The 14,066-nt window shown below is 38.5% G+C and overlaps 1 protein-coding gene across 3 annotated transcripts in view; it reads right to left on the reverse strand.

Moving 5' to 3' along the window:
* The window catches only part of Dpy19l4 (dpy-19 like 4), an 87,219-nt gene that overhangs the window by 39,081 nt on the left and 34,072 nt on the right, over window positions 1-14,066 (reverse strand). For all 3 annotated transcript variants that reach the window (XM_023701362.1, XM_023701361.1, XM_023701363.1), the window contains 6 exons: window positions 11,271-11,394; window positions 6,832-6,966; window positions 5,408-5,539; window positions 5,205-5,303; window positions 4,411-4,484; window positions 806-964 (listed from right to left, as the gene is read on the reverse strand). In XM_023701362.1, the coding sequence (XP_023557130.1) occupies window positions 806-964; window positions 4,411-4,484; window positions 5,205-5,303; window positions 5,408-5,539; window positions 6,832-6,966; window positions 11,271-11,394 (723 nt within the window). The remainder of the gene's footprint in view (window positions 1-805; window positions 965-4,410; window positions 4,485-5,204; window positions 5,304-5,407; window positions 5,540-6,831; window positions 6,967-11,270; window positions 11,395-14,066) is intronic.

The following is a 14,066-nucleotide window of genomic DNA, read 5'->3' on the forward strand; positions in this document are numbered from 1 at the left end:
TAGTTACATTCTCTTAACGAATAGAGGGATTTGTTCTAATAGTGTTTGTAAATAGGATATCATGTCTGCATCTTGTACAGCAAATAACCACTAGGAAGAAAGTATACAATGTGTTAATTATTGGAACTGTCCTACCAATTTGATTTGAAACTGTCTCATTGCTATTTGTCTCTCAATAAAATTATGGAAAAAAAAAACAAACCCAAATACAAAAATATTGGCAGGTCTAGAGGCTCACACCTGTGGTCCTGGACACTTAGGAGGCTGAGGCTAGAATATCATGAGCACAGGTGTTTGTGATCAGTCTAATTAAGATAATAAAACCTCATCTCTTAAAGAAAAAAAAAGGGGGAAGTGGAAGATGGTGGTTCATGCCTGTAATCCCAGCGCTTGGTATGCTGAGGCAGGAGGATCACTGCAATTTCGAGACCAGCCTGAGCGAGAGTGAGCTCAAGGTCAGCCTGAACTACGCAGCAAGTCCTGTCTCAAAAAGACAAAAAAGGGGGCCGGGAAGATGGCTCAGTGGAATAAGCACCTCCCTGGTAAGCACAAGGGCCTGACTTCAATCCCCGGTTCTGTCAAAAACAAAAAACCAAAAAAATGGGGATGGGGTATAGCTCAGTGGTAGACTATGTGTTTAGCAGGCATAAAAATTCAATCCGCAGCGTAAGAAAACAAAAACTTCATATATGTATGTACACATATATATGTAGCAGCATGAACATATACATACAGACATAAAAATCTATATGAAGCATAAATATTTTTCTCAATATATTAGTGGTTGCTTCTTACATGTACTTACTTAAGCCTCCTAAAAATAACTTGCATCATAGAAAGAAGACAAATAATTAACACTAGAATATAGAATGGTAATAAAGAAGATTGTGTCAATCGCAAAAAAAAATCTTGGGACGGTGTCTGGAGGGATTCTTGACAGAGGAGCCAATTCACTGTAAAATTCCTAGAGAAGATAAAAAGCATGGTATTAAGATTACAGGTGTTTTACAGTACTAACAAAAGTATTTTTTTAAATCATAGTAGAAACAGATAAAACACATTTCCTACGTTCACTCATTTATACTTGTAAGGTCTTATCCTCTATAAACAAAGGTAATTGTATTAGTAATTGTCTTCAACAAAGTATGTCATCAAAACTGCTTTATTAAATGTAAAAGTATTGCTTATTACCAAGTCATGTGACCAGCTTTAAAGCCCAACTGCATTTTTCTCCTTCCTCCTTGTGTTTGCCTCGAACTCAGGAATCCTCCTGTCTCAGTGCTGGATCACAGGTGTTACACTACCACGCCTGACCCACCTGAGCCTTCAGAATGTTATTTCTGTTTTTTTCCACAAGATGGTAATAACTCAGTTGGCCAACCTCTGCTTCTGTGCTGCCCAAGACAGCAGCTATCAGCTAAATAAATGCGACTGTCAAAACACTTGAATGGTGACCAATTCAAACTGAGAGATACTTTAAGTATAAGATACACTCAGGATTTCAAAGGAAAAAGGACGAAACAAAGAATTGGGTAAAAGTACAGCTGTACTAAAGAGACTGCCAACAAATTTTCTGTGCCCGCAAGAAGTGCACTTCTTAAAAAAACCTCCATTAGAAGTTTTTAACTATAAGGTCTAATTCCAACTCAAATGTAATGAGCACCCTTCTCATTTCCCTTAGCATCAATCTTTCCTTCCCATATTGTTTTTTTCCTTTCTTTTCCTTTCCTCTCCCTTCCCTTCCTTTCCTTTCCCTTCCTTTCCTTTCTTGAGACAAGGTCTTGCTATGTCACTCAAGCTAGGCTTGAATGTCTAGCACTCCTGCCTCAGCCTCCCTAGTGCTGGGATTACAAATGTGTACCACCATGCCCAGCTTTCCCATATTCTTGTAGCACTTTTACCTGTTCTCTATTGCACCGCATAATGTAATCATTATTGGGTCCGTATCAGTAGCCTACTATTATAAACATTCAATAAATATTACTTCTTTGGTAGCTGGTGAAAGTCTGTCAACAGAAGTTTCTGAAAATCTGGTGTACTCTGAAACCTAATACCCAATTGGCACACTCAAGGGTAAGGCAACCACTGTTTATGCCACCCATGTCACAAAATGTATGAAAAAAATAAGAAAAAAAAAAGGAGCTGGGGAAATAGTTCAGTAGAATAAGCACTTGCCTGGCAAGCACAAGGGTCTGAGTTCAATCCCCAGTTCCACCAAAAAAAAGAAAACAAATAAGATGACAATAAGATGGGACTGGCATTTTCTTAAAACACTCAATGCTTCACTCTGTGAAGCACATTATTAGTATATAACATGCTAAATAGAGGCATTACACAAACATCAGCCCATAAACACTGGCTCAGAGCAGCCTTTAACCCTGGTAGATTCTTGGCTGTGTTCAGGGTTTAGGAAAGAGCTGGTGTCAAGGCCAGTCCTTCCTGAGGTCTGCACCCCCCTTTACTGGTGGCTTTCACCTTCTGCCTAGGGAAGACCCTGTCCTTCCCTCACAAGGCTTATTTCTCCATGCTGGAACAGGAACCAGGTGCATAGTCTCTCTCTCTCTTTTTTTTTTTTTTTTGGCAGAACCAGGGCTTGAACTCAGGCCCTTGTGCTTGCCAGGGAAGCACTTATTCCACTGAGCCATCTCCCTGGGCCCTAATGAAGGAATTTTTTTTTTTTTTTTTTTGTGCATGGTCTTTTAAAAGATCCGTATCTCAGGGCCAGCCAAATAGCTCAGCGGATTAGAGCACCTGCTTAGGCAGATGCAGCAGCCAGGGTTCAATCCCAGGCGTGTCATGCCAGCCCCACCCCAAGGGCACACTGAGATGGTGATTGAGACTGGGCATGGTGGTATGGGCCTATAATCCCAGCTCTTGGGAGGCTGAACACAGGTGGATCACTACAAGTCCAATCTGCATAGTGAGACTCTGTGGACCCTGTACTAAAATACCAAAAAAAAAAAAAAAAAAAAAAAAAAAAAATCTATATCTCAAACACTATTAACTGTGAAATATCACCACATGAAACTCTATTCCCTGTATTTATAATCCCATATAACTATAGCAAATGAGTAAATTTCTAAGATATAACATGAGAAATATGTAGGTAACTATCCTGTTATGCTGTTAAGATTCTACCAGTACATTTATGAAGCTGAGCATGTAGCTTAGTAGTAGAACACATCCTAGATTAAAAAAAAAAAAAAAAAAAACTAATGACAATGAAAATATAAGCACATTCTTTAAAATAATAAAAAAAAATCAAAACAGCTTTAGGGTCCAATTTTTTTCTTTCTTTCTTTCCTTCTCTTTTAGTTTCGTAGTACTGGAGATTGAACTCAGGACTTTGTGCTTACCAGGCAAGCACTTATTCTACTGAGCTATCTCCCCGGCCCCATGGGGTCCCATTTTTATGACCGCAAGAGGAGATTCTTGGCTATGAAGTAATACTCTGTTTACCCTCTCCCCCTTTTTACTATAAGCATATGACTGACATAGTGGCTTAAATTACCTTGGCTCTTTATTCTTCATTTTTCATACCATGGTTGAAATCAAACCCAGAGCTCCATACATGCTAGTCTACCTCATTTTATGTTTGTTTGTTAATTTATTTATTTACTTTTTTTTGAAATAGGATCTTACTATGCAGTCCAGGCTGGCCTCCAATTCAAGGAAATCATCCTGCCTCAGCCTCCCAAGGGCTGTGATTACACATGTGCACCAATATGCCCACACTATTTCATCATTCTTTTTTCTTTTTTTTTTTTTTTTGTAGTACCAGGGATTGAATTCAGGACCTTGTGCTTGTCAGACAAGTGCTTATTCTACTGGGCTATCTCCCCAGTATGAACATCACCATTCTTTACCAAGGGAGAAAGTGTTAGATACTATAATACTATTAAAGTTTATCTATCGGGGCTGGAGAGATGGCTCAGTGGTCTAAAGCACCTACTTAGAACAAGCTTAGCAAAGCATCAGGGACCGCGGTTTGATCCCCCAGCACCACATGCCAGCCAGCCCTGCCCCCTGGTGGGCTGAGCTGGCCACACACACACACCACACTCTCTCTCTCTCTCTCTCTAATAAATAAATAAATAAAATTTAAAAAATAAAGTTTATCTATCTTTTAGAATAATTAAGAGAGCTATATTTTATTGGTTAATCAATTGTGACACTAGAGATCAAACCTAGGACCTGAGACATGCTGGACAAGCATTTTACCATCTGAGCTACATTCCCAGTCCACAAGAAAACTGATAATGTCACATTTCTTCTATATACCCTAACACACCAAATTGGTTATTTTCTAAGTGATATGCAATTAAGTGGGTGCTCCCTTCATTTAGTATTTTTGCTTTTTATTTTCTAAGTGGTATAGATTTAGGTAAACATGTAGAATCTGAAACTTACTTAGTCATATTTAACCCAAATTTTACTTCAAGGAATTCGAGCATGTGCTCATTTTCTGTGTGTGGAACAAACATCTAGAAGAGAAAAACACTGATTAAATCAAGAAATCCTAGCTGTGCTTGGAGCAGTGTGTTCTCTTCCCATTACTAGAGATAGAAAATATAGCAAGACTACATAAACACAAATTAAGTAATACTTCATAATGCAACTAGGAAGCAATGAGAATCATTGGTAGAAATCAATCACATTACCTTATGCTTAGGCATAAAACTGTAATGGGGTAGTAACAGTACTACAATCTAATCTCACCTGGTTCAAGTTACTTATCCACTTTTATCTGTCTCAATTTACCCCATAACCTGATTTTTTAATTAGGCAATGATAACATATTAATCACAAAATAAAGTATATTTCTTTTTTTATGAAATAGTAAAGAAAATAATCAAGTTTCTATTTTCTCATCCAGTATTCTAGGGCTTTTTTTCTTCTTTGTTCTTTCTAACCAATATTATAGTTTTATGGTCATTGTCATAGTTAGCACTATACTGTTACAGTTAGCATTATGCTAGAAAAACTCTTATTATCCTCACTGAAACACTTTTTTTTCAAGACAGGACCTCACTATGTAGCTCAGGGGACACGTGAACTCACTACATATCCCAGAACGGCCTTGAACTTGCAATCCTCTTGCCCCTGCCTCACTGGAGTGCTGAGATTGCAGGTGTGTGCCACCATTCCCAGCTAGATAACTTATTCAATTCCATCTACTGCATGAATCTCTGAGAGTTACTTACCTTTATTATCATATTCAGTGTCACTGGCAGAGTACATTCCAGGTAAAAATTAATCACTTTCATGATTTTAGCTACAAAAGTTCCTTTCTTCACATTCAGCTGTGGGAGAAAAATCAAACAAAGAAGTGAGATTTAAAAAAAAAGTGCGATATAAAAACTTGATAATTTAAAAATAACAAGAATAAAAATGCAATGATAATTACCTGAAGGCACTTAGTAAGCATTAAGGCTGATACAAAACTTAATAAAGGAGACACTAATAAAGCTGGATTTTCAAACTGTAGCAAATATCCCAAAAACAGAGAAAATATGTAGATTTTATATACCTCATGGATCTGTTAGGGTATAATAAGAAAGTAAAAATGAATTTTATTGCATATCTTTTCATTAGCTTTGTTTGGGATAGGTCTGACTATGATATAATAAAGCCAGGTATAGTAGCCCATGACTGTAATCCCAGTTCTCAGGAAGTGAGTTTGAAGCCAACCTGGGCTACATAATGAGTTTAAGGATAGCCTCAAATGAGAAGAGAAAGAAAGAAAAAGAAAAGAAAGAAAAAACAGGAAAAAAAGGAGAAAAGAAAGAAATCATACAATAAACACTGCACTGTAATTTAGAACAGTGTTATGAAATGCTCGATCTAGATATTTAATGTTATGATTTGCAATAAATCAAGTAACTTTCTTCTTAGAGCTTTCCAGAAACAGCTTTCAACCATGAGGGTTCAAATCAAATGGAAGAACCTGTCTCTCCCCACCTTTCTCTCCCCTCCCTCCTAAGCACCACCCCTTCTCTGGTGGTACTGGTACTTGGGATTGAACACAAGGTGCTCTATCCCTGAGCTACATCTCTAGGTCCCTTTACTAGTTTGTTTTTTAACTTAGAGACAGGATCTCATTAAATTCCCCAGACATGACTTGCGCTCACCACCTTCTGTCCATACTTTTTCAAGTGCTGGAAGAACTTTTTCTTCATTATGTACTGGGGATTGAATGCAAGGCCTTTGCACTGAGCTACATCCCCAGCCCTTTTTGTAGTCTTTTTATTTAGAAATAGGGTATCAGTCTCTAAGTTACCAGGCTCGTGTCAAACTTGTGGTCCTGTTGCCCCAGTCTCTCAGAACCCCAGGATTACAGACATGTGCCCCCACATCTGGCTGGAAGAGCCAGTGGTAGTAGCTGCTTCCCGCAGGTGCTGCCCCTATAGCCCTTATCATCCTTTGAACTAATCATTTAATAAATTAATGACTTTATACTTGACTAATCATTGTTTTTTCTTTTGCTGGGAATTGAACCAGAGCCTTGCACGTGCTCAGCATGCACTCTACCACTGAGTCACAGCACCAACTTTGTTTAACACTATCAGTTCAGCCAGGTGTGATGGCACAAACCTGTAAGCCCAGCACTTGGGAGACTGAGCGAGGAGAATCTTGGGAGACTTCAAGGCCAGCCTGGAATACACAGCAAAACCCTGTCTAAAAGGAAAACCTCTCAGTTCAAATAATTTTAATATTTGCAATCACTAGCTGAATACAGGGGATAAAAAAATAGATGTGAGGTTTTAAGATACAACACTGGACAGCCATTTATTTTCTGGAATTTTAATATATCATTTCAAAACATTATACCTTGTCACCTTGTTCCACTGTAAAGATATCTAACAGGAACAGAGATACTGCTTGAAGAAACAAAAGATAGTGGCTGTACTCCCACATCATCATAAAGGTGTAAGTTGAAGCACTCATCAACAGATAGCAAAACCTCTACGGGAAACAAAAGAAAGACATTAAGTATCAGTAGCTTTGCTGCTATTAAAAACTATGAGGTGGGGCCGGGGAGATCCCTGGTTCCACCAAAAACACCCCAAAACAAACAAACAAACAAAAAACTATGAGGTTACTTCAAAGTTCCAACTCTGTTACTGGTTCAACTTGAATCTATGTAACTCTTACAACTATTTTAAAATCATATAATATTCTCTCCCTCCCCCTCCTTTCCCTTTCTCCTGCCCCTAACCCTTCCCTTCCCTCTCTTTTTTATTTTTTATGTATTTAGTACAGGGTCTACAGGGTCTCACTACACATATCAGACTCGTAATGATCCTCCTGTTTTCAGCCTCCCAAGTGCTGGGATTTCAGCATGTACCACCATGTTCAGTTTCAATTGCCATGCCCCAGGGGCAGGGCCAGCACCAGCTGCACAGATCAAACCTTGGTTCCTGCATCTGCCTAAGCAGGGGCTTTAGTCCTCTGAGCTATCTGGGCAGCCATCTCTCTTTTTGAAACAGTCTTGATATGCACTTCAGGCTAGCCTTGAACTCACTTTGTAGCCCAGGCTGGTTTTGAACTCACAATGATCTTCCTGCCTCAGCCTCTCAAATGCTGAGATTACAAACATGCACCACCATGCCTGGCTTATGTCACATAATTCTTATAAATCCTTACAAAACAGTAAGATCTTAAGGCAAGAAACCACTTGTCTTTCAACATACTGAAAATCTCAGAAAGACAAAGTAAAAAAGGAAGAAAAATAAAATATATTTCAGTACAATTTTCCTTTGTCCCAAAAGTAAAGTATATTTATAGAACAAAATGGTGGCTTGGTTGCTGAACTTTGTTAATGTGGAAAAACTTCTTTCATCCTGTAAATAATGTTGTATTTTTACCTTCATGGTGGTTCATATTTTCCTAAAACCTACAATTTGAAGAATGATATTTCAAATTCCTAATTGCTCTACTCCAACTCTTTGCTCTTAACAAAACTATAGCCTTGGGGCCAGGGAGATGGCTCAGTGGAATAAATGCTTCCTTGGCAAGCGCCAAGGGCCTGAGTTCAATCCCCTGTTCTGCCAAAAATAAAAATAAAATTAAAAAATATATATATATATAGCCTTATCTTTCCTTAATGCTTGTAGTACCAACCATATAAAATTCTTAGCTGTCTTCCTCTGTTAAATACTAAACATGGGGATGTCACTACCCCTGACTGAAAGATGCATGGCTAAACTCAATTTCAACTTTCCAAACAACCTTTTTGTGAGTAATCACTGTCATGTAGCACATTTCCAACTATAGTTACTCCATCCTCTATAGATCTACTTTTTAAAATTCCCAGTTCTTCCATTAGCTGTGTCAAATGATCTCACCATAACAAAACAGTGAACAAGGACAATAAAGGTCAGGCCAAGAAATCTAAGAACTGTGTTTTTTAAAGCTAAATCCTTCACCTCAACAGACTATTATCAATGACAAATTCCAGAGCCAGTAATATGTCAGCCATCAGCAGAGAAATAAATGAATTTTTAATCATCTCGAGTAAGATTAAGGCCACAGAACAAAATGTCAAACTTGGCAAAATTCCATCAACTGGTCAAACCACCACCACAAAGCTCAGAAGGGCCCTGCACTGATAAAACACATAACCTTATGTTCTGCTTCTCACCACAGTTATTCTTGCATATGGGAGTGTTTTTTCCTCAAATGTTCTTAGTCCATGTGTGTAATATATAATGATTTTACCCACTGTGGGGAGCTGGGACATATGCTAATAATACATCTTAAATTGTTTTTTCTTTTTTCCTTCCTCTCTCTACCCTTGGTTTTTTGGTCCCTGGGGAGGGCACTTTGGAAACTGTCTATTGTGGAACTATACTATGATAATCAGGCCTGAAACTATCAAACCCAGTGAAACCAATAAAGACTCTACATAACAGACTAGTCAACATACTGGTCACCTACAGAATACTTGGGGGATTCTGGAGAAACATTACAACATACTAAAACAAAACACTAACTCCAAGACCTTTTTCCACACTCCCCTTAAGAACATGCACAATATGGGGCTACAGAGGAAAGCGATTGATGAGGCAGAGTGTGCCTAAGGAGAGTCACATGGAGAGAAAACATTCAGGCTTTCACAGAGAGCAAATTGGTCAAGCAACGGCCGTGACTCACCTACATGGCTAACACTGACAAAGGATCTACAAACTTGTGGTATAAGATTTCAGGGTAAATCCTGAGGGGATTTGACTGACCTTGTCAGAGACAAAAGTTATATTTCTTGTTATATAGGTCTTGCTTTATCTTGGTCTTACCATCCAGCAGAAAAGTACAAAAAGAGGTATAAAAAGTAAAGCCATATTGATATGCACCTACAATATTTAAATGGCAATGGAATACTCATCTCTGACAAAGCTAAACAAAAAAAGGGGATACAATTGAAGGACCATTTTGTATCTGTGTATACGAAATAGTTAAGATAGATATACAGCTACTTTCTCTTAATTTAATGAGAAGAAAGATTTGTACTAATAGTGTTTGGACAGGATAGCCTGTCTGCATCTTGTACTATGAATAACTACTACAAAGACAACAACATGCAATGTATTAATTATTGACACTGTCCTGTTAATCAGTTTGAAACTGAAAAAAAAAAAAAACCACCATGCACACAAAAAGTTTTTTGGTTTTTGGTGGGTTTTTTTTGGCAGAACCAGGGATTGAACTCAGACCCTTGTGCTTGCCAGGCAAGTGCTTATTCTATTGAGCCATCTCCCCAGCCCTCCCAAAATAAGTCTTGATGCCAGAAATCCATCTGGAGAGTAACTAAGCCTTCCTTGTCCCTTAACATTTTCAAAGTTCTGCAGTCTTCTCTCCCCCTCCCTGTCACAGTGCCCCTCAGCTTCATTCTCGATATGCCTCTGCTGCAAGCTCTATTCTATGTGTACAAGGCAAATGACATACATCATACAGCAGGTCTCAGCCATTAACCAGGTAACTACACAAAGTCTGAGCTTGCTTGAATAACTTGGGATCTAGCCTCAAGAAAAGGAGGCACACTATAAAATATGTCACTTTGAAAAGTTCATGTTTTTAGAATACTCCCCAGCAATGACAAGAAGCAAAGTACCACTACATGCAGTAACTCTGACAGCCAGCCAGGGCATTAGGGTGGATGAAGGGACAACTTTCAACCAATAATGGCTACATAACCTATGATTTTATTCATACAACCTTTCAACGTAGAAAAATGTATGACACAAAGTAATTCAGGGCTGGGGATATAGCTCAGTGGCACAGTGCCTGCCTGGCAAGCAGGAGGTGGTAAATTCAATTCCCAGTACCAAAAACTGAACAAACAAAAGCAAGCAAATCAATGGTTGATAAAGGTTAGATTTAGAAGAGGATTTATGAAGGGTTAACCTGAGTTTCTTGTGAGGATGGGAAAGTTTTATATTTTAATAGCCACTCAAATCTAAAAATGTGAGAAAAATCATATAACTAAGCTGGGCATGGTGGTGCACATCTGTAATTCCAGCACCTGGGAGGTTGAGGATTTTGAGTTCAAGGCTAACTTGTGCTACATAGTGAGGGTCTACCTTAAAACAAAATAAAGCCAAAACAAAAGAACAATTATGTATCCCTTCCTCCCAAAAAAGGAATGCATATAAAAGCTCTGTGAAATCTAAAGATCTAAAGTCAAAGTAACAGTATTGTATCACTGTAAACTATTATAATTTCTTGTGATTTTTTTTTTTTTTTTTGGTGTATGCATGTGTGGCTGGCTCAGCCTGCCCTGGGCATGGGCCTGGTGTGGCATGTGGTGCCAGGGATCAAACTGTGGTCTTGGCACTTTCCCTCAGCTTGCTGAAGCAAGTGCTTTAGACTGCTGAGCATTCTTGCCAGCCCCAGAATCTTAAACTCATTCACAATTTTTAAAAAAAGAGAGAGAGAAGGGAGACAAAGAAAGAAGTAAACATGATTGCAAGATGGGATTTTATTTCTGGAAAAATGTAAATCATAAGGTGGGTGTGGTGGCATACACTTAGAATCCCAGCACTCTGGGAAGCTGAGATAGGAGAATGACAGATTTAAGCCCAACTTGCGCAATTTAGCAAGACCCTCTCAAAAAATTATATATGTATATATACATACAGATGTGCATATATCTTTTATTATGCAGTAACTAGGCTTCACCAAACACAACTCAATACAACTAGCTTTAAATTTATGTACATTTGCAATATATGAGAATTAACTGTGATGAATCAAACAGATTTGTGTCTTACCTCTGCATAAGTATTTAAATTGCTTTTTAAATAGCCTGTAAGTGCAGCAACTTGGCACGCAAAATATGGCAGTGCCCAGTTTTCTCTTAAGGGGATGGAGTATTCAATTCTTGTTGTATCTACCCTAAAATAAACCACAGATGAACAGTAAGACATTACATTTCTGTAACACTACCCTTACAGGGCACTTCTATACCACCTCACTGTTCTCTGTAACAGTCCTGGGAGGCAGCCATAGCACCAGCCACCACTGTGGATATAGCACCATGAGCAAATTAACAAAGCCCCACATCCCCCAATCCCATTCCCACCCAAGCAGGTGCAATACGGCTGGGCTCTCCACGGTGAGGCTCTGTGAGAGGCACACTGTTGCACATGGGGTAGCCAGGATGGCAGTGCCCACCCTCCCTCCCTTTAGATGACTGTCCTTCTCCGGAGCACAGCTGCAATGCAGAATTACATGCCTAGCTGACTCCAAGTTCCCATCCCCCTTCACAAAAGGAATGTGGAAACCAGAGACATAATGCAACCTGGTCAGGGTCATATAGGTAATAGTTGGCACAGTGAGATTAGAATGTGTATCTCTGACATCTAGTAATATTTTCAGTCAACACAGCACCCAGAATTAACTCTACAGTAGCCTTTTATCTACGCATTTATCTAAGGCATTTGAAAATTCTTGAAAGCACAAGTAGAGAATTGTAAGATTCTCCCACAGAATTAGTAGACTCCCCCTGAACTTCTCCCTGATTCTGACTGAGCAGCTACCATGTCCTGTGCATCTACTCATATTGCAATGGGACTACCTTTCCAATGGTCATTTGGACTTTTACGCTCAAAGGCTATTTTACACACTAGCCAGGTATGGCAACATAGGCCTGTAATCCTGGCACCTGAAGAGGCTGAGGCAGGAAGCCAGCCAGGTTCAAGCCGGCTGGGCAATTTAGCACTATAACTAATCTCCTGAATGAATGAATGAATGAATGGGAACACAGCTCAGTGCACAGGCCCTGGGTGCTAGCCCCAGTACTGGGGGAAAAAGAAAAAGAAAAGAATAAAAGATACTTCAGGGGCCTGTTGGTTAGCTCAGTTGTTTAAGTACCTGCTCATACAAATGTAGTCAGGCGCAGGATAAGGCGGTTCGATCCCCACCTCCACCTAATATTAACAGACCTGCCCTTATGGCAGCCTGAGACAACCAAAAAAAAAAAAAAAAGATACTTCAAACTTTTACAAAACAGAGGTTTGTACCTATGTTGTTTATTTATTATTTCTTGCCTATATCTTGTTATATGAGAAACTACTTTGGCAGTAACAATACACAATGTACTAACCATTATTACTCTCTTAAAGTCTTGTTTTGAGATTTTGTACCATTGTTATTTTTTTTTCTTTAAAATAAAATAACTGATGTAAAAAAAAATTAAAAAAAAAACTTTTACAAAGCCATGAAAACCAATGGATAAAACACTTCTGAGTAGCAACCAAGGAAAAATTATACGACAAAAGATATACAAAAATCTCTTTTTTTGAAGAGCATTAAAAAAACAGGTAAGACAGTAGAAACAATATACAATTTAAAATAAAAAACATGATGATAAGCATTTAAACAATGGATATTGCACATTGTTGTCTTCAATGTAGATGCTCAGGTTACAGATATAAGCATGTAAAATTGGTCAAAGTAAAAATTTTAAGCATTAACTGCTACCTTCAAAATGCTGACAGAAATTAGTACAATCATTTTAGCTATCCTGTGTATATACATACATGATGTTTTTCCCTCTTTTTTCCCTTTTTCTCCTTTCCCTCATCCCAGTTGTTCCTGCCCTTTGAAGTTTCTTTCCCTTTCATAGTTATCTATTCTACCTTTCAGACTTTATTTTTCAGGTTTTTACACTGGGGAGACGATATGATGTTTACACATGCAGGTCTGATTTATTTCACTTATGAATATAGCCTCTAGTTACATTGATTTATCTATAAAAGCCTCACGTTTACCTTTCTTTATAGCTGAGTAATACGCCATTGTATAAAAATAGCACATCTTTTTTAATCTATTCTTCGCTTGGTGGGCATTTGCATTGTTTCCAAGATTTAGTTATGACAAATTGTGCTGTTATAAACAGGAAGGCACATATTATTATTGTGGCATAATGTTTTCAATTCCTCTGGAAAAATATCCAAGCTCAGTCAAATGGGACTTCTAATTCCAGTTTTTTGAGGAATCGCCACACTGATTTCCACAGAGGTTGTACCAGTCTACCTCCTACCAACAATGGAAAAGGGTTCCTTTTTCCCCACTGCCTAGTCTTTCTTTCTGAGGTGAGATGGAATCTCAGTGCTGTTTTCATTTGCATTTCCTGAATGACCAATGTTGTTGAACATTTTTTCAAATAACTAGTTGTTATTTGTATTGCTTCCTCTGAGAAGTACGTATTCATCTCAGATGCCTATTTTTGGATGGGGGGGTGTCTTTGAACTTTGGGGGTGTGCTTCTTTTGAATTCTATAAAGAAATCCTTTGAGTAACTGTTGGCTAAGATTTTTTTCCCCCAATTTGTGGGTTTAAAAAACTCTCTTCTTAAAAAAAAAAAAAGGGCTGGTGAGATGACTCAGTGGTCTAAAGCACCTACTTAGAACAAGCTTAGCAAAGCACAAGGACCACGGTTCAATCCCCCAGCACCACATGCCAGCCAGCCCGGCCCCCTGGTGGGCTGAGCTGGACACACACACACACACAAATTAATGTAATTAATTAATTAATAAAAATTAAAAATTCATTATATTACTGAAG

Source organism: Octodon degus, unplaced genomic scaffold (assembly GCF_000260255.1).
Source record: "Octodon degus isolate 3935 unplaced genomic scaffold, OctDeg1.0 scaffold00134, whole genome shotgun sequence".
Taxonomy (NCBI): domain Eukaryota; kingdom Metazoa; phylum Chordata; class Mammalia; order Rodentia; family Octodontidae; genus Octodon; species Octodon degus.